Source organism: Copadichromis virginalis, linkage group LG17 (assembly GCF_057382275.1).
Source record: "Copadichromis virginalis isolate Kocher_CV1m ecotype Utaka linkage group LG17, C_Virginalis_male_GT1.1, whole genome shotgun sequence".
Taxonomy (NCBI): Eukaryota; Metazoa; Chordata; class Actinopteri; order Cichliformes; family Cichlidae; genus Copadichromis; species Copadichromis virginalis.
In genome coordinates, this window is record NC_140634.1 from 6,448,807 (window position 1) to 6,470,766 (window position 21,960).

The 21,960-nt window shown below is 40.3% G+C and overlaps 1 protein-coding gene and 1 long non-coding RNA gene across 2 annotated transcripts; one reads left to right on the forward strand and one right to left on the reverse strand.

Annotated features, from left to right (window-relative positions):
• Positions 1-8,513: 8,513 nt before the first annotated feature.
• On the reverse strand, positions 8,514-17,681 carry LOC146688890 (uncharacterized). Its single transcript, XR_014916036.1, has 3 exons — positions 17,423-17,681; positions 17,051-17,140; positions 8,514-10,873 (listed from the first exon to the last, which is right to left on the reverse strand). It is a non-coding gene; the product is annotated as an uncharacterized LOC146688890 (long non-coding RNA).
• Positions 17,682-17,855: 174 nt separating this feature from the next.
• foxd3 (forkhead box D3) lies at positions 17,856-19,920 on the forward strand. Its single transcript, XM_085436453.1, has one exon. The coding sequence runs from the start codon at positions 18,250-18,252 to the stop codon at positions 19,441-19,443; it is 1,194 nt and encodes a 397-aa protein (XP_085292579.1). The 5' UTR covers positions 17,856-18,249; the 3' UTR covers positions 19,444-19,920.
• Positions 19,921-21,960: the final 2,040 nt, after the last annotated feature.

Below are 21,960 nucleotides of genomic sequence, written 5' to 3' on the forward strand. Positions count from 1 at the left end.
ACTGGCTTGGGTCCCTTTGCCTTGAGAACTGGTTTAATTCTTCGTGGCTCAAATTCAACAAAGTGCTGGAAACATTCCTCAGAGATTTTAGTTCATATTGACTTGATGGCATATGACAGACATGCCGGCTACACACCGACAATAAGAATCTACCGTTCCACCACATCCCAAAGCTGCTCTATTGGATTGAACTCTGGTGACTGTTGAGATCAGGTCATTTGAGTACAGCGAACTCATTGACATGTTCAAACAATTATTGTAAGATGATTTGAGTTTTGAGGCACAGTGTACCGATAAAAATATAGCCATGATTAACAGCAATATTCAGGTAGCTGTGGTTTTTAAATGATACGCAGGCACTAAGGGACCCACGCTGTGCCAATAAAATATCTTCCCCACCATTACACCACCAGCAGCAGTAGCCTAAACCAGGTACAATGAACCTATGCTTGCCTGTTATTTACACCGCACTCCAAATGTTGCAGCAGAAGTTGAGACTCATCGGGAACAGGCAATGATTTCCCGATCTTCCGCTATCCGGTTTTGGTGAGCCACAGGTATGAACTGTAGCCTCTGTTTCCTGTTCTCTGCTGCTAATGAACATCTTCTTTAAGGTTAAACATGTGCATTCAGAGATGTTTCGTTGCATATCTTGGTGGTTGGTTTGATCTACTGTTACCTTCCTGTTAGCATGAAGCACTCTGGCCATTCTCCTTTGATATCAGGCATCAACAAAGAACTTTCATTCAGAAAGTCTAAGGTTTTTACCTGAACACTCAAATGAAAGCTACAGATGTGGTTGCCATATTGGCGTGTAAGATTGTGAGTGCAGGTAGACCGTGTATGCTCCTTGGTTCCTGTCAGACGTCCACACAGCCGGTTTATCAACACTTGGCAGTTTAACCAGGAATTAGACATACACTCTGCTAATTTCACAATGTGTGTAACACACACTATTAATTAGCAGTTTGTGTTAGGGTAGGTTTCTTATCTCTTTAGTGGTAAATTTAGCAGCTGGTCTGTAAATTGTGGTCTGGAAAAGACTTCTTTAGATTTAATTTAACTTAAAATGCTTTGGTCAAAAAATAGTCTGTCACCACAGCACAGAGAAATAAAGCTGGCCCCTGAAACTGTAGGGTTTTTGTAGCCTGTAACAGCTCTTATTTGATTTCTCTAAGTTTAGCCTCAGCCAGTGTAATTGCATTTCCTTTACTTCTTGGACAGTTTTATAACTGTCCAATAAATTGGGTCTTGAATTTATTAATGCATTATTGTAACATGCTACTGATCTACAAACACAACAGGTTGCCCATCATTTGAGATGATAATGATCCGCCACAGCAGCTCACCTCTCAGATGTTATGCTGCTAAGATAATTAGATTGTACTGGAGTTGTGCTTGGACTGCAGCAGTAGCATATAGAGGAATTCCTGTCAGATGACTTAAGTTTCCAACAAACACAATTTAAGGTAACTGGAAGCGTCTTTGAAATAAATCAGATGTTTACAGAGCAATTCACCTGCTAAATTGAGGGAATCTTGGGACAATAACAAAGGGTCATGTAAGTGTTAGCACACTGGGTTCGCTGTGAGCAGCACAGCGAAGGTTTTTGATTTAGTCTGGTGATGTTTTATACCACTATTTTCATTTGGACAGATAAATTAACAACATTGAAGTCTTGCACTTTTACTGGTTGTCTGAGGAATTTGGGGTGTTATCTGTGCACCATCTACATCAATTTGTTTTAGAAACTTAGCGATTAGGCAAGATTTACGCCAACACTTGATGAGTACATGCAAATGTGTGTCTATACACTGTAAGAACTGGATATTTGACCTCTAAATTGCCAACTGAACTAACAAAGTGCACCCTGTAGTACAATAATGGTACTCCAAGTTCTGCAAAGCTCTGATTTGTCAGCCACACATACATGTTGTCAAAAATATGTGGAACAACTTGCAATGTTGACTATTGTTGTTCATGTTTGCACAATTCTCCATTGGCCTACGCATAGCACCATTGCTGTCGAGGGATGACTTCTTAGTTGAATTCCCATAAATCTTCTCCTTGTGTAGCCAAAAGGTTACTCCGACAGACACAAATTTAGGATCGTGAATCTGGCTTTAGCCAAACACATGTTTGTGTTCCACTCCACATATACAATAGTGTTTTTCCTGCTGCCAACAACCGCCCCTTACCTGACAGCCTGTAGGTTGTACAGTATGATAGCGATGACATGCAAATAAAAGTCAGTATGGAAAAGTAAATAATCAAAAATGATGTTACACTTAAGAGATCCTGTCATATTTTATATCATATTTTTATATTACCAGTGTGAAGAAAAATTGGTTTTAGAGTTTTAGAGATCTTGATTTTTTGTTTTTTGGTATATTGGTTTGTTTATTTTTGCAGTACCGTGTGGATCCAATGGAGCATACAGGCAGCAAAGCTCAGTGCCAATGCTATATCTACCTGTGGTAATACATATACACACACACGAGTTGCTAGGACAGTTGTGTGTGTAATCCACACGCATTTCATGACTCACACCAACACGGTCCATGCATTATATGCTTTGTGGATTACTATTTTAGTGATCCAGTATCGAAGTTAAAACGGGGTGAAAATACAGACTCCTTCCTTTATTATTTAGGTCTAAGGAAAGTCTGTATGTTCCATCTATCACGAGTGACTTTCTACATGGAGGATCTAAGAGGAGGGGACGAAGACAATAATATGGAGGACAGAAAGAGGTTTAAATGAGCCTGCTACGATTTTTCAGAAAGTGAAAATAAAAGTACTACACAAAGTGATATGGGAAGGAACTACACTGATGAGTGTTGGGTGATGTTTCCAGCAGATCTCACCTTTCCTGTGCGCCATGTCACATTCTACTCTGAAGATTGCCAGTTAATTACCATCCAAGAAAACCTCAATGAGAAAACAACAAAAACAGCCAGCCAGCATTACCTGTGATCCCAACTACTAATCAGTCTAGTTAGGCAGAGAACAAAGGTCTTTCCCAGAAAGACGCTTTAACAAAGTTTGAGTCTGTTCCTGATTAACCTTGAGATGGGAAACTGGTTTGCTCCACCCCCCACCCCCACCCCCAGTTGAGTTAAGCACGTGCAATGGGCTCCAGCTCCAAAATTCACCAGTGTAACCAAAAAGTAAGGATCAGAACCTCAGTTTTAAGTCTGTCTGACGATTTGCAGCCTTTGTTTTGTTTTTTAATAAGTTTTAAACTATATTTTGTCTGATTTAACATTCTTAAAATTGTTTCAGCTGCACCACAATCACTCTTACTTGGTTACAACATTGATGAGAATCTTCTAAATCTTCACTCTTGTGTGTTTTATTTAAACAGTGATCACTACAGTAATACACAGTTGTGTTCAGAAGTTTACCTAACCTCAATATGGGCAAGAATATCATGATAATTTGGTGAGTTTAATTATTTCTTTGAACTCTTCTTTTCTCAGGGTGGAATGATTGTACAGAATACATCTTTAATGACAGAAATAGAATATATGGTATTTAATGTATATATAATATATACATTTTCAATTCTTAGAACACTGTATCAGCTGCCAAGCATGGAGGTGGTAGCATCATGCTCTGCAGCAGTTTTGCTACCAGTGGTACTGGTACTTTACAAAGTAGATCTAATAATAAAGAAGGAGGACTACCTCCAAATTCTTTGAGTTACCAGGTTGTGGAAGAGATAAAGCAGGCTGACATCAAGTTTCTGCAGTGATCTTTCCTGAACGCAACCCCATTGAAAACTTGTGGAGCCGATCCCTGCCAGGAAATCAACCAATTTTGATGAATTCTACAAGTGCTGAAAAGAAGCGTGGTCAAATATCCAGCCAGAATTATGCCAGGAGATTTTTTTTTTATGGCTAACAAAACCATCTGGTTGATTTTTTTTAATTTGCTAAGGAACATTCACAGAAAAGAACCCAAAAATGAGATTACCAGTCATCTGAATTGGCCCCAATATAATAACGCAGTCACTCAGATCACCTGCAAAACACCCACTGAGTTTATACTACATCAGATTAATGTCTCTCAAGATAGGCATTAAAAGCTGCACATACAGGGAGTGCAGAATTATTAGGCAAGTTGTATTTTTGAGGAATAATTTTATTATTGAACAACAACCATGTTCTCAATGAACCCAAAAAACTCATTAATATCAAAGCTGAATGTTTTTGGAAGTAGTTTTTAGTTTGTTTTTAGTTTTAGCTATTTTAGGGGGATATCTGTGTGTGCAGGTGACTATTACTGTGCATAATTATTAGGCAACTTAACAAAAAACAAATATATACCCATTTCAATTATTTATTTTTACCAGTGAAACCAATATAACATCTCCACATTCACAAATATACATTTCTGACATTCAAAAACAAAACAAAAACAAATCAGCGACCAATATAGCCACCTTTCTTTGCAAGGACACTCAAAAGCCTGCCATCCATGGATTCTGTCAGTGTTTTGATCTGTTCACCATCAACATTGCGTGCAGCAGCAACCACAGCCTCCCAGACACTGTTCAGAGAGGTGTACTGTTTTCCCTCCTTGTAAATCTCACATTTGATGATGGACCACAGGTTCTCAATGGGGTTCAGATCAGGTGAACAAGGTGGCCATGTCATTAGTTTTTCTTCTTTTATACCCTTTCTTGCCAGCCACGCTGTGGAGTACTTGGACGCGTGTGATGGAGCATTGTCCTGCATGAAAATCATGTTTTTCTTGAAGGATGCAGACTTCTTCCTATACCACTGCTTGAAGAAGGTGTCTTCCAGAAACTGGCAGTAGGACTGGGAGTTGAGCTTGACTCCATCCTCAACCCGAAAAGGCCCCACAAGCTCATCTTTGATGATACCAGCCCAAACCAGTACTCCACCTCCACCTTGCTGGCGTCTGAGTCGGACTGGAGCTCTCTGCCCTTTACCAATCCAGCCACGGGCCCATCCATCTGGCCCATCAAGACTCACTCTCATTTCATCAGTCCATAAAACCTTAGAAAAACCAGTCTTGAGATATTTCTTGGCCCAGTCTTGACGTTTCAGCTTGTGTGTCTTGTTCAGTGGTGGTCGTCTTTCAGCCTTTCTTACCTTGGCCATGTCTCTGAGTATTGCACACCTTGTGCTTTTGGGCACTCCAGTGATGTTGCAGCTCTGAAATATGGCCAAACTGGTGGCAAGTGGCATCTTGGCAGCTGCACGCTTGACTTTTCTCAGTTCATGGGCAGTTATTTTGTGCCTTGGTTTTTCCACACGCTTCTTGCGACCCTGTTGACTATTTTGAATGAAACGCTTGATTGGTCGATGATCACGCTTCAGAAGCTTTGCAATTTTGAGACTGCTGCATCCCTCTGTAAGATATCTCACTATTTTTGACTTTTCTGAGCCTGTCAAGTCCTTCTTTTGACCCATTTTGCCAAAGGAAAGGAAGTTGCCTAATAATTATGCACACCTGATATAGGGTGTTGATGTTATTAGACCACACCCCTTCTCATTACAGAGATGCACATCACCTAATATGCCTAATTGGTAGTAGGCTTTCGAGCCTATACAGCTTGGAGTAAGACAACATGCATGAAGAGGATGATGTGGACAAAATACTCATTTGCCTAATAATTCTGCACTCCCTGTACACAGAGATTAATGGTTGATCCAGAATTGAACCATTGTTGGTTTGTGTGCACGGAAAAACAAAAAGAGACTTTCTTGTTCTGCTTTTTTTCTCTTTTAAACAGAGTAATACAGAGTAATGTCCCGTAAGACCACAAAATCATAAAACTGAAATCCACTACATATCAGGCTCTTAGATCCATATCTTATCACCATCACAAGTTTGTTTGCTTTCTGTGTTTTTACCGAGACAGACTTTCCATTTTGTCCTTGATAACATTGCGTTTTTCATGACTAATAAATCTATACTCGTGATTATGTTAACGATAAGCAGTCCAAAATAAATCATTAATGTGGTCATAAAGTATTAAGCTAATACTTGCTGTGCTGCTCTGGAGATGACGCTACAAATATGGAATCTGCAACTTCTCAACACAAATGAGAAAGAAAAGGCGGGATACGTTCATGTATGGTTCCAAAACAGAGTGGATAATTTATCCACAGTGCAACTGGTCGCGTTGAATCAGATTTCCTTCTCTTTATTATTCATTGTGAATTGTTAGCTGTGCATAGAGAGCTCTCTTAGCGTCTTTCTTTTTCTATTCAGTTGACATTCCTGATGGGGGGAAAATCCAGAATTCATAATGAAGTTCAAAACATTACATATGCAAGGAGAAATTTTGGATCGCTCGCAGCTACAGCTTTGCAGTGTTCCCGTTGCATGGATCTGCACCAACCGCTCTAATGCCAAAAGAGCATGAAACAGAAATGACATATGCTGCAAAACTTGAAATGTATGTAGCTTCCTCAATATTATCCTTGACTGGCTCGCTTTGTTTCAAATGTGTGTCCAAACCATGTACACAGATAGATGACCCAGCAAAGGAATTCCTGCAGCAGCTCAATGAAATGGCTTATGCAGGGCAAATTTAATATGTGGTTTTGCCCAGACAATACAGGGGTTTGAGCAGCTCTGCCATGCCCTGGAGCTGGGTGATGAAGAAGAGCAACACAGAGGAGAATGGGGCCTTTGTGAGAAAGTTTGAAAGCCCCTTGCAGGATGCAGCAAAACCTGACCCAAGACGACAAGTCCCTGTAGGGGAAATAAAATGGGTAATCATTACATAAGTGCCACAAACTGTTAATATCTAGGGAACAAAAGAAGTGCAAACTAAAGTGTGACTGGTAGAATGTACATACGCTCGAGCTCTGAGTGACTCGGGTCACTTTCTCAGCAAGGTGATTCTCATCGGAACACATGTGTTTGGGATTTTACATATATCATCATTATTATTTAATGTCCATGATATTATCTTTTACAGCTGAATAGAGAAATGAAGGTCATTTGTCATTTCTGCTGTAGCAGCACAATGAAGTCTGCTGCAGAGATTCCATCTGGGTGAAATAAAACAAAGAGATGTTTCATGATCTTCCATCTAATCAAACATCTGGGATGGAGAAGCAATTTTTTTAAGCACAAAGCATCCTCTTTGGAGCCCATAATTTCAAGTAACTTTGCAAAACACTGTTTTAGCAATGTTTCAGTATGCACGCTGCAGAATCATTTAGTCCTGGTGGTTAAGTTTCAAGTCCAGCTGGGGACTGCTCATTTCTCTCGGTCCCCAGTCCTAACTGACATGCTTGCTCTCCAATAAACATAAAAGGACACTGCTGGATCCCTAAAAATCTGTTTAATATTTCATTTATATTTCTCGTGTTTCTGTGGGGCTTTAACTCAATGTTTGTTACCCATAATGCATCACTAAACCATCTTAGGAAGTGACTGCTCAAACTGAATGCCTACACTGAATAACCAGACCATTTTCTGATCGCATTTTAGCACATTATACTCATTTGTAAACATTTAATAACATTCAAAGAAGGTGTAAGGCGCTTTCAAATGACATTAGCCACACTAACAGGAGTCATCTGACTGGAATACCTCTAATTTCTAGTATAGACTGTTTTCATGCAGAATCCTAACATGATAATTGGATTTTCTGTTCTGAGTTGCTTTCTCAAGTCCAGTCACATGGCCCCATTAGCCATTTAGCTTCTCCTTTGGTTCTTGAGTTGTAACATTGCAGGCCAGGAAGAAGCCAGCCAAATCACTATTAACTGCAGATCTTTGATGATTCTGTAACATGTTTAAATGAACTGGTTGATCTGATTTTCCAAAAGTTCCTGAACCAGAAACGGCTTGAGGGGGAATAAAGAATAGTGAGAAACCAGATGATTTTGTTTAGAATTAGAGGAAAAACATAAAAATGAATGCCTGGATTATTAACAAGCAGATTAAGAGGTACAAAAGCTTCACTCGGCTGTTTTTTTCTCTTTTTGAAGCAACTTAAGGGTGAGCTCTAAGGGCTTGTTACACAGCTTATCACATCCGTTAAGTTAGTGGGTAGAATACAGTTTACACCAAGGCACACATCCTGTGCATAAACTCACAACTGCTCTTATTACCTGTTCTAGCCAACAGATGGCATGAAACTGTGCCCTCAACAGGACGATGGTATGTGCACAGAGTAACAGGCATAAAGTTGTTTTCTTCAGAGGCTGCCATTGCATATGGTCCCAACTGAATAAAAGGACTATGTAAAGTCATATTTAGAGCAAAAGCTGCCTCTCAAAGAGAATCATATAATGTGCTGAATCTTAGGTCCTTCTTCACTGTTTTTTAAATCATCCTTTCAATTTCAAAAGCGCACAGATTTTGGTTTCACATGACACAAAAACATCAAATCTCAGCATTATTCACTGTAAGGAAGAGGACTCCCTTACTGCATTTATTTATATTATCTGTATAGCACTTTAGAGCACACCTTTCACTTTGTTAAAAGCACCTTATCAAGCACTTTATTTAGCATTGCACTTTAAGCATGGATTTGCACACAAGTTTAAATATTTATTGACCATTTATTGGGAATTTTAAAATCAGTTGGTAGCCTTATTTCAGATCCTGCACAGCTGCTCCTCATCAAGGAATGTGGTGGTTGTCTGTCAGGAGAGAAGAATGGTGATTGAGATTGTGATTAAGGTTTACCAGTAAGGAAAACTAATGCAAATGTGTGTGTGAAATCTAGGGATGAAAGTGGTGCAAATAAGTGTAAGATAATGATTACTCAGCTTTCTTGCCTGTGTCCTCTTCAAGGTGTTTGGGCAAATGTTTCACTGGGGGTCCAGACACCATTTAAAGGTTCCGGGAGAGACCATTGGTAAAGAGAGTGTGGTGAATCTTTTTGTGCTTGGGTTTCTGGGTTTTTATAATATTGGGTTTGGTGTAACATTAAAGTGTGAAATATTTATTAATATGTAAATGTGAAAATGTATTTATGTATTTATTTATTCTTATTGATATATTGTATACTGTGGTGGAAGGTTGGGATTTAAGAATTTACCTGAGAGTGGAATAATGGTTAAGTCTGTGACAGCTGAACATATTTAAGGCTGCCAGTTGTCATTAGAGGATGGATTTTTGTGCTGTGAAGAAGCTCGACAAATTAATTGTTGTAAGGTGAGCTGTATAGCAAATAATTACTTTGTTCCACTACAATTGCCTTGGTCCATCTCACTGTGTTTCCAGCCGCTAAGGGCCGCCCTGTTACATGCACAAATTGCTCAAACACATGATTTTGAAGCTACGTACATCATTTATCATTATGGTAATACCACCAATACTACACAAGTACTGATCAAAAGGTTTAAAATCTTGAATCTGGACTCTCAATGTGTCAAAAAGAAATGTAAAAAAAAAAGCAGTTTTGACCCATGCACATCTCCTGAACGTTGTCGGAATTTTTCACATTTTCTGTTACATTCTGTCACTTTTTATATTGGCTCAAGAACAAAACTGTGTCCATTGATCTTTTTAAGTAAACAACTGTAGCTGCCCAGCAACACTCAATCATCCCCAATGCTTCCAGATATTAACATTGCACATTTATCATCATGCCCTAGCTCATTCGTTGAGATTTGCCACACTGGTATTCTATTTGTTCAGTGCATTAGAAAACTCCACACCAAAAATGCATTTTTCAGAACCATCAGGAGGATGAATCACGAGTCCTGCACGTACACTTGATCTCGACTACATAAAAGAACTATGCAAGGTTATCACTTAACACATGTTAACACCTTTTTACAAGGAAAATCTACTCTAACTGCTGCCTGCAGCTATGTTCTACTCTCAAAGTGTGTGCAATTCGCCAACATTGAGTTGACCAAGTGACCAGAAAAATGATATTCAGTGTGAGCCTGCTGCCAGGTGTCATTACATTTCCCCCTATCCAGCAGAGAAAAGCAGCCACACACGCAGACATCTGTTTCTAAGATACCCTCCCAAGCTCATAACAGTGTCCTTTTTGCCTTATTTTGTGATCATATTGAGAAGCTGTGGTGTGTGCGTGTAAAAATTGAGCCTCTATCAATCTTTGAGTGTACTCATGCAACAAAGCCTGACTGGACCGAGACATTTCCTCAGAAATTTGTTATTTTCCAAAAGCCAACCAACAAACACAAGTCTCACATTTGGCCTAATGCATTCAGAAGTATAAAAAAGGCTGTATTTGACTACATCAGGACACAACAACTCACAGTTGTGCATGCAGAGGGCTGATGGTACATTTTGACACGAATTCATATGCAAAGGGCGCATGGATTTTATTTTAAAATCCCATAACACTGAGCATTGTGAAACATATTCCAAACAGCCGCCTCCATCACTTTTCATGCCAACTCTGACATCCAAGCAACAATCCCCCCCCGCCACTTCCTGTGACAACAGTATCTGCTTATGATCTCGCTGGTGGACAAGCACACAGTCCTCAAGGCTGGCTCAGTGTGTGGCGGTGGGTGAAATCCCCCCTTTTGTGCAGCAGAGTGTTGGACCAGGCCGGGTGTCCTCTTAGTCAAATCAAAGGCGCTTCCTCCGGCACTGTGGCAGAGCCCACTGCCTCTGGAGCTACTCATTATTACATGCGAAGGGGGACTTGTGATCTTTTTAATTATTCTGCACTTCATTTCTATCCCACCATTCAAAACGCAACATGAGAATTGATTGCCTCAAAGATCCATCTTTATAATCTCCCTCAGGCCCATAAATTATCCAACTTTTGGGCAGGGTGGACGAGCCATGCAGGCACAAGCAGATCCCTTTCAGAGCTAGGCGGAGGCACATCGCTGCAGTGTGTTGGGGGGAGCCAAACTGAATGGGGCTGCTCTTTTGCTCGCTGAAAAACGACAGGGAGAAAAAAAAGTACACTTGTTATCTTGTGAACCCTCAAACATGTAAGATAGGAATCTCTTGAATGTCAGCGACAGAAATGGAATTAACAAGAGATCTTTTTATTGTCACAGAAGGTCATTAGGCTGCCAATCGGGGTAATTATGGAAATGATCTCCCCAGCTCTTTGGAATGTTTTCCTGCTTCCATAAGGACTTGAAAGTGTTCAATCAGCCTCTCTCGTGGGAAAGTTCAGCCATAACTGCAAGTGTACCAGCAAAATCAAATTAAGCAAAGAGATTTCATTAGTATTTATAGCCCCGAGGCATTTGTAAAAGTATGGAGCTGCAGAGTAATGTGGGACTGTGGCGAAGAGAATTATTGCTTAATGACAAAGGCCATACCTAGAAGACATACACATGGATAATGAATAGGAGGCATTGATTACATCTTTGAAGAGGATTCTGGAGGGATTGTAAAATATTGATGCTTACTTTGGACTCCCTGCATGGATGCAAGGGAGATAACCTTGTTGTTAACCCCGCTATGCTGTTTGCTTTATTATCTGCAGACGTTCTACCTAAAAGCAAATATTGTAATGCAACACTGTTGCAATAATTTTAGATGGCTTTATCTTGTGTTTTATATAAAGGTTTTGTGTATTTTTACTGCTGTAGTTCTGTTGCTGCATTTAGTGTGAAAGAGAACTGAAGCATAGCTTAAAGGCTGCAACATCTACTCAGGCACTCTTTAGGTGTTCATGACCAGTTTAAATGTATTTAAATGGATACTGGAAGGGGAGTAAAAATAGGTTTGCTGAAACGAAGTAAGTTTATGTTTTCTTTGTGTGTGAAATGCACTTCGCCATCTGGGGTAAAAATGAAATGAAGTCAGATAGCAATGTGCGATCAGGTGGAACACCTGATTTGAATCACTGGGTCTATTCAGTCCACTTAACCTCAGAGTAATTGACAATTTAAAGGTGCAGTCCTTAATTTCAACGGACAGAACCAGGACTTTGATTAGGATGTGTGATATGCACTTCCCCGCAGGAATAACAGGCAAGGACATTTTTTTAAATAACGCAAATAGGGGAAGCCATACATTAAATGTAAAATATTATGTTTGGAGATTAAAGGAATAATATTAGGCCTGCAAGAGAACAAGCACGTTATAGACAAGTGATACTAATGTGATCTTAGACCTTTTTATACATCATTTATACATCATTTTAAGCTTCTTTGTAAGTCATACGTTTTAAACACAAACACACATTTCGGTCAATCATACAATGAAAACACCATTCCTCTCCGACCGAAAGCTTTTGTCTCATTATCTCATTTTTTTTCTCCCACAATAATTGGGTTCGTGAAGAGGTAAAGTGTCTCTGTGAAGAACTTGACAGATTATGTGAAGGTGTATTATTACGTGTAGGGCAGGCGGGATGTAGGAGGTAATTTACTGTGATGTTACATTTATTTATATATATGCATCAATAAGCAGGAGGATATTGAGTTCAGGGGTCGAGCTGAATGAGAGTTCTCTTCCATGCTTATGGGGAAAAGGTGCTTTGGATGCAAACATTAATACTGGCGCGTGAAGATTTTCATTGTGAAATCAAAGAAATGTGAGATAAGGGGTTTTTTTTATTGTTCTGCATTTCAAGAATTTTTGCAATGGCAAATAACCTCAAATCAAGTGTACTCCTGAAAACAAAGGGCCAATACAATCAAAATCCAGTGAAACGTTTATTAAATGCACTGATTTCCTCACTTTTTATTCTGAAACTTACACACTGGTTAAAAACGTGGAGATGAACCTGTGAGCGCTATTATAGGTATTTCTGAGATGCTTTCTTTATCATTTGACATCTTTGGCTGTGACTATTAGCACATCGTTTACTGTTCTTTCAGTGATTCAGTTCAAAGACGAGGTGCGCGTGTTTTGGCACCGCGCTAAATGCCCGCAATTGGGCCAATTTGCACTGTTTACGGCTTGAATCGCAACACAGTGATATTCCGATTCAGTCCTTAATCTGAATGACAATGAACCTACAAATAGGGTGACACCGCGCGTATTTAACAAGCACACAATGGCATGGTAATCCGGCTGCATTTAACTGAAGGTGTCACTTTCCCACCAGCACCTGCGAGTTTCCACGCAACCAGCCTTCTCCTGGGGGCTTCTCACTCACGGGCAGCCGTAGGGGTGGGACAGGGGCGAAGGCCGGCGTGTTTACGAGTTAAAATATTTGATATTAGATTGTAATACAAATTTATGTAAAAACAAATGAAAAAATGTGGTTTGTGTACATTAAAGGACGTGAAAATGATCAGTCAATATTAATTCAAAGCGACAATAAAGTAACGTGTCCTTCTTTGTAACCAGATACATCTCTTACGGGAATAAAATCTTTTGATTTTTTTCCCGAATTTTCATATATTACGTTCTCTTATTTTATTGTTGTTTCTCATGTTTGCTTGATTTATTTCAAATTATCTTTTATGTCACAACACGAAAATCATCAGGCTAGAAAAAAAGGTCTTCGACTTATTCTAGTGACAGACAGCTGTTTAAGCTGTGCATGAGTTTATTTCTGCTCGCCGCTTGACCCAGATATCGCCAGTGTCCACTAAGAGTGCAATCCCCCCAATTTTTTTTCAAATAATGAAAGAAATTAGTTGATTTTTTTTTCTTTTCCTACCTGAAACACAAGCATGCTGATCTGGGGGGAAACTATTAAAGGGAAGATGGAAAACAGTGGCTGTAAGTAGGAGACCTAAACTTGAGACTGGGAAATCAATAGAAAGGCGTGGGGTGTGTCCCCTTAAACGTGATATTATCGCTCAATCGATCCCCATTAAAAATATAAAACCGCATTAGCATCCAAAAACGGCCCGTGAATGAGCTGTAAATGGTAAAGTGAGTAAAGGCACGACGTTTCATGGATCACCTGCTGCAACTGCGCAGCCTGACCTGTTGAAATGTGTCTTTATACAGACGCGTCAAACAGATGGGACGTCCAACAAAACACAAACACACACACACACAGTGAGAGAGAGACAGCATACACGCTCGGATCTTTGGCTTCCATTCTAGGTCCTTTTTTCTTGCTTTTGACGTGACATGTGAGAGATTTGGCTGCGGCCGATCCAGCAGGAGGGAGGGTTAAAAAATGAGCTCCATCATATTGTTTGACAGAAACTCGCAGGTTGATAGAGTGGATTCTGAGAAGGGCTGAAAATGGTGATTTCCAAAAGAGAAGAGGAAGAAACGAACACAAAAAAGAGGAGGGGAGGTGAAAAGCTGTCATACCTGCCTTCTGGATTTTACGAGTAAAATGTGAAAAAAATCCAGTTCTGGGGAAGAAGAATGTGTAAAGTTTTGTTGTGATATTCTAATATTGAGCTATTTCGTTTTTTATTTAATGTGACAATCCAAAGATCTGACTGACTGCTGTGAAATAATTAACATAATGGTCGCAATAAGAATGTATCAGTTTATCGTCACATTGGGAGTTGCATGCTGCCCCTAGAGATGCACTCTGTCACCTGATCAGTGAGCTGCCTTTAAAGATCTGGTTTTGCGGAAAATCCGTGCAAGAATGTGAATTATTTAGCCCGCTTCAATGTAAAGTTGCATTTTTGAGCATTAATATTGTCATGTTTGCATCATGCACAACGTTTTATTCTTCCAAAGACTCCCTCAAGACATGCAAATGAATAATTATATAAAATAACATTTTACAGATGTCTTAAGCATATTTTGCAGGAAAATAAAGATCCTGGTTTCACCAGTGCGCACGCGAGGTTTTACGCCAAAGTTACTTTTGAGAGTTTTACAGGAAAAGCTGTTACAAAGCTGTTTGTACTCCGAATGTTTTTGTGTGCCAATTGGGATGTTATTAGGACAGCACTTCCAAAAAACCTCCAGTAGTTTTCTACTCTAAAAAGCCCTGACGCCTGTGTCAGGAAATTATCGACAATTAAAAATGTAATACAGCCATACTTTAAAATATTTATATTAATACATTTATAGAAACATATGATTTGTATATATTTATACAACTTACAAATACTTTGTATATAAGAAAATTACAACTATTTTAAAATTATTCACCCCTTCATTATTATTATTATTATTATTATTATTATTATTATTATTATTATTATTATTATTATTATTATTATCATCATCATCATTATTATCATTATTATTATTATTATTAGTAGTAGTAGTAGTAGTAGTAGTAGTATCACAAAATAAGCATGCTGTCCAATCTGGTAGACTAAATAAAAATAAATTATAAGTCACATATCTTCACCTTTTCTTTTCCCTCGCCACCAAATTTTGATAATAAGCGTCTCCTGTCACCTTTATTCATTCAGACAAACTCAGCTCTGTAGCAGTCTGAGGCGTTAGCCTCGCCAGAGTCTCTCTGAGCAACGCACTCCTCCAACCTCCCAGCTTCTGCAGGTGACCTCTGAACCCAGGGACAGACGCACGAGGACGGGGCAGAAAGCAGGAATCGCGGGAGCATAATGCCTTATTATGATGACAATTATTTGTTCGGTGACCTTGCTGGTACGGCGTGCACTCATCACATGTGCTGGCTCTTTCCTCTCCATCACCTGTGCTGCCTCAACCGCCGCCGCTTCTGCTTCTGCTGCTCCACCGCCATCTCCTCTTCCCACCTCCACCCAGCCACCCCGACACTCCCGCTTGCACTCGTTGGTTTCATGCAGGAACGAGATGGCTTATTACACTAAAAGGTTTTGTCGCGCTAAGCCGTGCATGCGTGCTTAAAACGTACTTTTCATTAACAAACTGCGGAGGTATAAAAGCGGATTTATGAGGCTTCAAAAGATCACAGGAAGGACGGGTTTGAAACCCCCTCTCGGTGCTTTTGCAGTCAGGTTATATCAGCAGTTACGCCGCCTTTCACACAACACTGCAACTCCGGGATTTTTTATTTTTTGTTTTTAATGAAGGCTTGCTGCACCTGCCTTTCCTAAAAGAGGGGGGTTAGGACAGCTGTTCTGCGATCATCTGATTCTTTAAAGTAAAACAAAAATATAAGAAAACTGTAAAAATAAATAAATAAATAAATAAAATCGAACATCTGCTATACCCACGTGTCTCTTATTTTGCTCCTGTAAAAGATTTCTTCTGTAAGAAGACAAAGAAAAGGAGGATTCTTGATTGGGCCCAACATGAGTTATTCTGCTGTTAAACGCCCGAATGTAATGAAAGAAAGAAAAGAACGAACTGTGATGGAAAAAGTTTTCCTTTTAAAAAGAAAAAATATATATTGAAAAAAATCTGTCAATTAAAACTCAACTATATATCTTTTTTTTTTTTTATGTTTTAATCTGACAAATCCACAAAGCAAATAAGCGATTCCTTAAATACACTCTCGCCGCGCGGAGGAACAGGATGAAAGTTGACCCCAAGCCTCTGGATTCATCTTCTAAGTAGCCCCGGTATTGACGGACATCCAGATCGCACGGGTCATCGAGAGATTAACGCGGAGCCAGTCCGATCGGAATCCACGATTCCGTCCTTTTGACCCGAACACACACGCATTATTAATGATAGTGTTTTAATTTAATCCCACTTTTAGCTTCGCCAGCTCAGGTGCCGGTGAAGAGGCGCTGTGAAGGCACTTAAGGGATCAAATTTACCCCCAAATTATACAAATTAAGTACAATAATAATAATAACAATAATAATAATTCAGTGTTGTATCGTTAATTTTATTTGAATAAAGCCCTGACATTAAGTAACTGGCTCGTGCTGATTTTTAGGTATTTCCTCCTGAGAGGTTCCAGAAACCGTGTGTACGTTCAAGGCGCCTATGTCAAGCTCGAAAATGTCTAAATTGCTGTTTTTATTTTAACACACAAACGTTAAGATAAGCCGCTTTGACAAACGGCCTAAATACAGCAGCTCGTGCTTTCCTATCAGTCCTCCCAGATTTTCGCACGCGACGCAGGAAGCCTTGTGTAAAGGACCTGACGTGCCCCCTCTGTCAGAGCTCAGCCTGCACCGCTCACCTTCACGCTTTTGTGAATAAACGTTCTCTTTGCACTCACCCGCTGCCCGCATTTCCTACTTTTTTTTCAAATGCAAAAACTCGGGTGACACGGACACGGGGGAAAGGGGGGGGGGGGGGTCGTTAGCACCTCTTCCAAACTCTGAAGGAAATTCTGCATTCGTCCCATTCATCGTCGCTGCTGCCGCTTCTTCAATATTCTTCCCACCTCGGCTAAATCCTGCGGGAATAAATAGACTGGAATTCATGCTTTGCATTCGCTGCTTGGATTTACGCGACCGGGCTTTAAAGCTGGGAGCACCGAGGCATGCAATTCCAGCACCGAATGAACAGAGCAAGCAAAAATATCAATAAAAAAAAACATGTCTAACGTATCCTTTCAAGGAGAGTTACATGCACGGACTCTACGCTAAAATAAAGTGTGGGGATTAAAAATAAACTACGCATGCACAATTAAACAGTTTCTATAAATATATATATATATATATATAGAAGTCAATACATTCATGAACTTGAAGGAAGATTCCGTTAACTTAGCTGTTGTCGTTTTCATTCTGCAGCTGTCAGCAGAGTTCGCGTTAGCAAAGTTAAAGCTTTGGTTTGTTTTTTAACGCGGTCACATTATTGCGCGTCAGATCTTTCAATCACGCGAGCCAATTTTCTCCCCCTCCTCCTCTTCCTCCTCCCTCTGCCACCGTTAAATGGTCTATGACGGACGAACACAAAAATAAGCGGAAAGCAGCACTGCTGATGTCCCATTGTTGACAAATCCATGAAACAACTCCAGTTTGCATGGTTTAACAGAGAGGAGAGGAGAGGTGGGTGGAGGGAGGAGAGTGGAGAGAGGACAGGGGGGCGTCTGTCGTCACCAAACCACGTGTCCAGCGCTGATAGTATATCTTATAGTGGGGAGGGAAAGTAATCTATCAGACAGTCTTGTTAAAAGCCCCGGCCTTTTTCAGAGCAGCATGTGTCATCTCGGCTCGGTTCTCCAAATATCGCTCGTCCAGGAAATCTAAGCACCGAGAAGGGACGTCGGAGCGCAAAAGTCGCGCTGTCTGCAAAACAACTTCTAGGCGAGACGTGCTGCTCCCCGGGCCTGCTCACTGACCGAGTGGAGAAATATTTGTAGAAGTTTGAAGTTCCTTGTCGGCTGGACTGGCAGGCGTCCGGTTCGATCACATTTAGATTTTTGGGGAGGGGAAAGCATCCGATCTGTTGACAACCAGCAGCGCGAGCGCACTGATCGCGCGGCTGCTCTGTCTTTTTCGGCTGCAGTGAGACTTTTTTAATAATAAAAAAAATAAAACGGTGTCAGTAAGAAGTGAGATGACCCTGTCTGGAGGCAGCGAACGAGCCAGCGACATGTCCGGCCAAACTGTGCTCACAGCCGAGGACGTGGATATTGACGTAGTGGGCGAGGGAGATGAGGAGGGCATGGAGAGGGTGGACAGCGACTGCGACAGCCCAGGAGACGGCATCTTGCACGACCTCCGGGGGGAAACGGGAGACGAGGAGGTGGAAGACGAGATCGAGGTGGAGAAAGAGGAGATGACGTCCGGGGTAGGGAGTCCGTGCTGCGAGAGCGCCGGGGAGGCAGAATCGGGCACCGGAAAAGGAGAGGGTCACGACCAGAGCGCAGCGCCAGGTGCGATCCAGAAGCCCAAGAGTAGCCTGGTAAAGCCGCCTTACTCCTACATCGCACTTATCACCATGGCTATCCTGCAAAGCCCGCAGAAAAAGCTCACCCTCAGCGGGATCTGCGAATTCATCAGCAACCGCTTCCCTTATTACCGTGAGAAGTTCCCGGCGTGGCAAAACTCCATCCGTCACAACTTGTCTCTCAACGACTGCTTCATAAAAATCCCTCGGGAACCTGGTAACCCCGGCAAGGGCAACTACTGGACCATGGACCCCGCTTCAGAGGACATGTTCGACAACGGCAGCTTCCTCAGGAGGAGGAAAAGGTTCAAGAGAGTTCAGCCAGATGTGCTCAGGGACCAGACTGCTCTCATGATGCAAAGTTTCGGGGCGTACAGTCTTGGAGGGCCCTACGGGAGACACTACGGTATCCACCCGGCGGCGTATTCCCATCCGGCTGCTTTGCAGTACCCGTACATCCCCCCTGTAGGTCCCATGCTGCCCCCGGGCGTCCCTCTCCTGCCCTCGGCGGAGCTAAACAGAAAAGCGTTCAACTCTCAGCTCAGCCCGAGCCTTCAGCTTCAACTCAGTAGTCTCAGCACGGCGTCTATGATCAAATCAGAGCCTTCAAACAGACCTTCATTCAGTATAGAAAATATAATCGGGGTGTCCAGTGCCTCCTCTTCCTCGCCGGGCGCAGCTCAGGCTTTCCTGCGGCCTCCTGTGACCGTCCAGTCGGCCCTGCTGAGCGCGCAGTCCCTCTCTCTGACACGGACCTCAGCCGCTATCGCGCCCATCCTCAGTGTACCTTCAAATATTATTTCTGGACACGTTTTACCCTCAGCGGCGGCGGCGGCAGTGTCCAAATGGCCTTCACAATGACTTCAAACCGAAGAGAAAGCAAACTCTTATTTTTATATAGAGACATTATTACTGGGAAGTGTGAAAAGCACAAATTTATAGGCAGCACTGGACTGTAAAGCCATGTAAAGACTGTTGAAAAACAGAGAACAAAAAACGAAAAAGAAGATTTTTTTCTGTACAGGTAATATTTGTAAATATTTGTATAAAAAAAGACAAATGATTTTGCCAGTTTGACTTTTACCTGTTCCTTTCTCCCCTTTGTTCCTGTTTGAGATCTGTGGTAATTATTTTACGTTTTTTTTCTCCTTTCCTTTTGTAACAGAAGCTCAACTGGACATAGTTACTTTGGCTTCTTTTTCATACAAGACACAAAACCTCTGGAAAAAAAGAGACTGTTTATAATAATAATTTTTAAAAAATACAAATATATGTAATTCTATGTAGCTATATTGTGTTGTAAACTGAATTTATTTGTAAATAAATCTAAGAAAGAATTAAAAATCAATTTTCATTATTAACATTCTTAACATTTTTGACACGTGATTTGAGAAAAAAATCGCATTATTTCAAGGGAACATTTTTCACGGTAAAAAAAATAAATCGTAAATTTAATTTGAATAACTTCACAGTTCGTGTAAAGCATACATTATTAATATTGCTACACAAAAAAATCGAAGCTGTCTTTTTTTTGTTGTCTGTTTTCAGGCTTAAAAATATCGAATATATAAAATATTATTATTAATAATAATAATATATAACATATATGTTTTTAACATTACTTTCAATGTTTCATTTTATCAGCATAATTCAAAGTATTTCATTATTTAGAAATTGAAATAGAAAAAAATTAGTTATACTTTACAGTTTACTTTACACTTCCTAAGGATTAGAATTTAACAAAATATATTTTTTTACTGCTGTTGCGATTGACGTGGTAGCGTTTAAAAACATATTTAAAGTTACAATTTAACAATAGTATGCAAATAAAAATAACTAAAAATACTGACAAAGGTGTATGAATAATATGTAATCGTAAATTTTAAAATAAAAATAAAAAAAACTTGTAAAAGCTTTGAGATTAGCTTGCTATAGAGTAAATTCAATCCTGAAAATTTGCGCGTATGCCTACCTTATATTTATGCTTTTTGCAGGAAGGCATACATCTAATTTGTATCATATTTCAGATGATGGGATGTGGCATAAAGAGGTGAATATTGAGCACAAATCAGTGTAGCCCTTTATTAAAGTATTTACCCTGGAATTTCCTGACAATGCTCCCTGACAGGGGGTTACAGTTTAGACCACAGGTTCACCATCACATCACACGCTGTACGCTTTTGCGCGATATTCTGTGGCTTGGCTCCTATAAAGGTAACAATTTCGCAGTTGTGTCTGGCTAATCACTTTTACACAAACAGCAAGTGGTGTGCGTGTGTGCATATGAAAGCGAGAGTGTGAATGTGTAAATGTGTGTGTGTGAGAGAGAGAGAGAGAAAGAGGGTGAGCGCGAGGGGTTTTAGGGGCTATATTTATCTGATCCCCATGGGAAAGAGAAAAAGGCCTCTCTCTCCGCTCCAATTCACTTTCAGACACCGAAGAAGGTGCTGATGATGCAAAAGTCTTCTCCAATGTCACCGTGACATTTCTACTTACTAAATTCATTATTATTCAGACTATTGATATCATTCAAATTACCTACAGCAGTGACTGTGATGTTATTATTTTAAAGACCAGTCTTTGATTATTTATCTACTGAAACATAAAAATAATATATAAATTAAAATGTGAGACATTGTCTGCATTGCACTGCCCGTAATAGATTTCTGATCATTTCTGCCATTTTTTCCCCTTGCCATTCGATCATGCGATTATAAAATGACAAGGCATTAAATATAGCAGGCTCTACAATGAAGTGATGGCTAAAGAGTACAGTTAGAGAAAGGTGAGTGAAATTTTGGGGGATGCAGAAATATTCAGAAAAAGCATCAAATTTTAAATACCAAAAAGACTCAAACTTGCACTTGTTGAACCTGTTTATTTAAACCTCTAATTTATTTCTTGTGTGACGTGTGTACATGGCTACGAGCGGGGATTCAGACTCCACAAAGCAACATTAACCCAGCCTCGCGCGTCTGTCTTATAGGATGCGAGCATCTATAATTACACTTGCAGTGTTGCAGTGTGAAGCCCGGGTGTGAGATCTTGCAACAGGAGCGATGTTGCAGGCTGACAACACCTTGAGGCCGTGACATCCATGCCGCTAGGGGGCGTCAACATACACCTGCGGCTCTTAATTAGGGTGATCATAAATAAAATAAATATTTGTGAAAACCTGAAATAATACATCAACATTTTCTACCTAATTTTCTTTCTTCTTTGCACACACACACTTCCTGCTGGACAAATTTATCCGAGTAATCTAACTGCAAATTTGATTTTAGATCATAAGTGATGTTTTACCATTTACCATTATTTTTGTAGTTTGTAGTAACATTGTAGCAGAGTATCTGCAAGTGGTTTTTTTTCCCTTTAAGC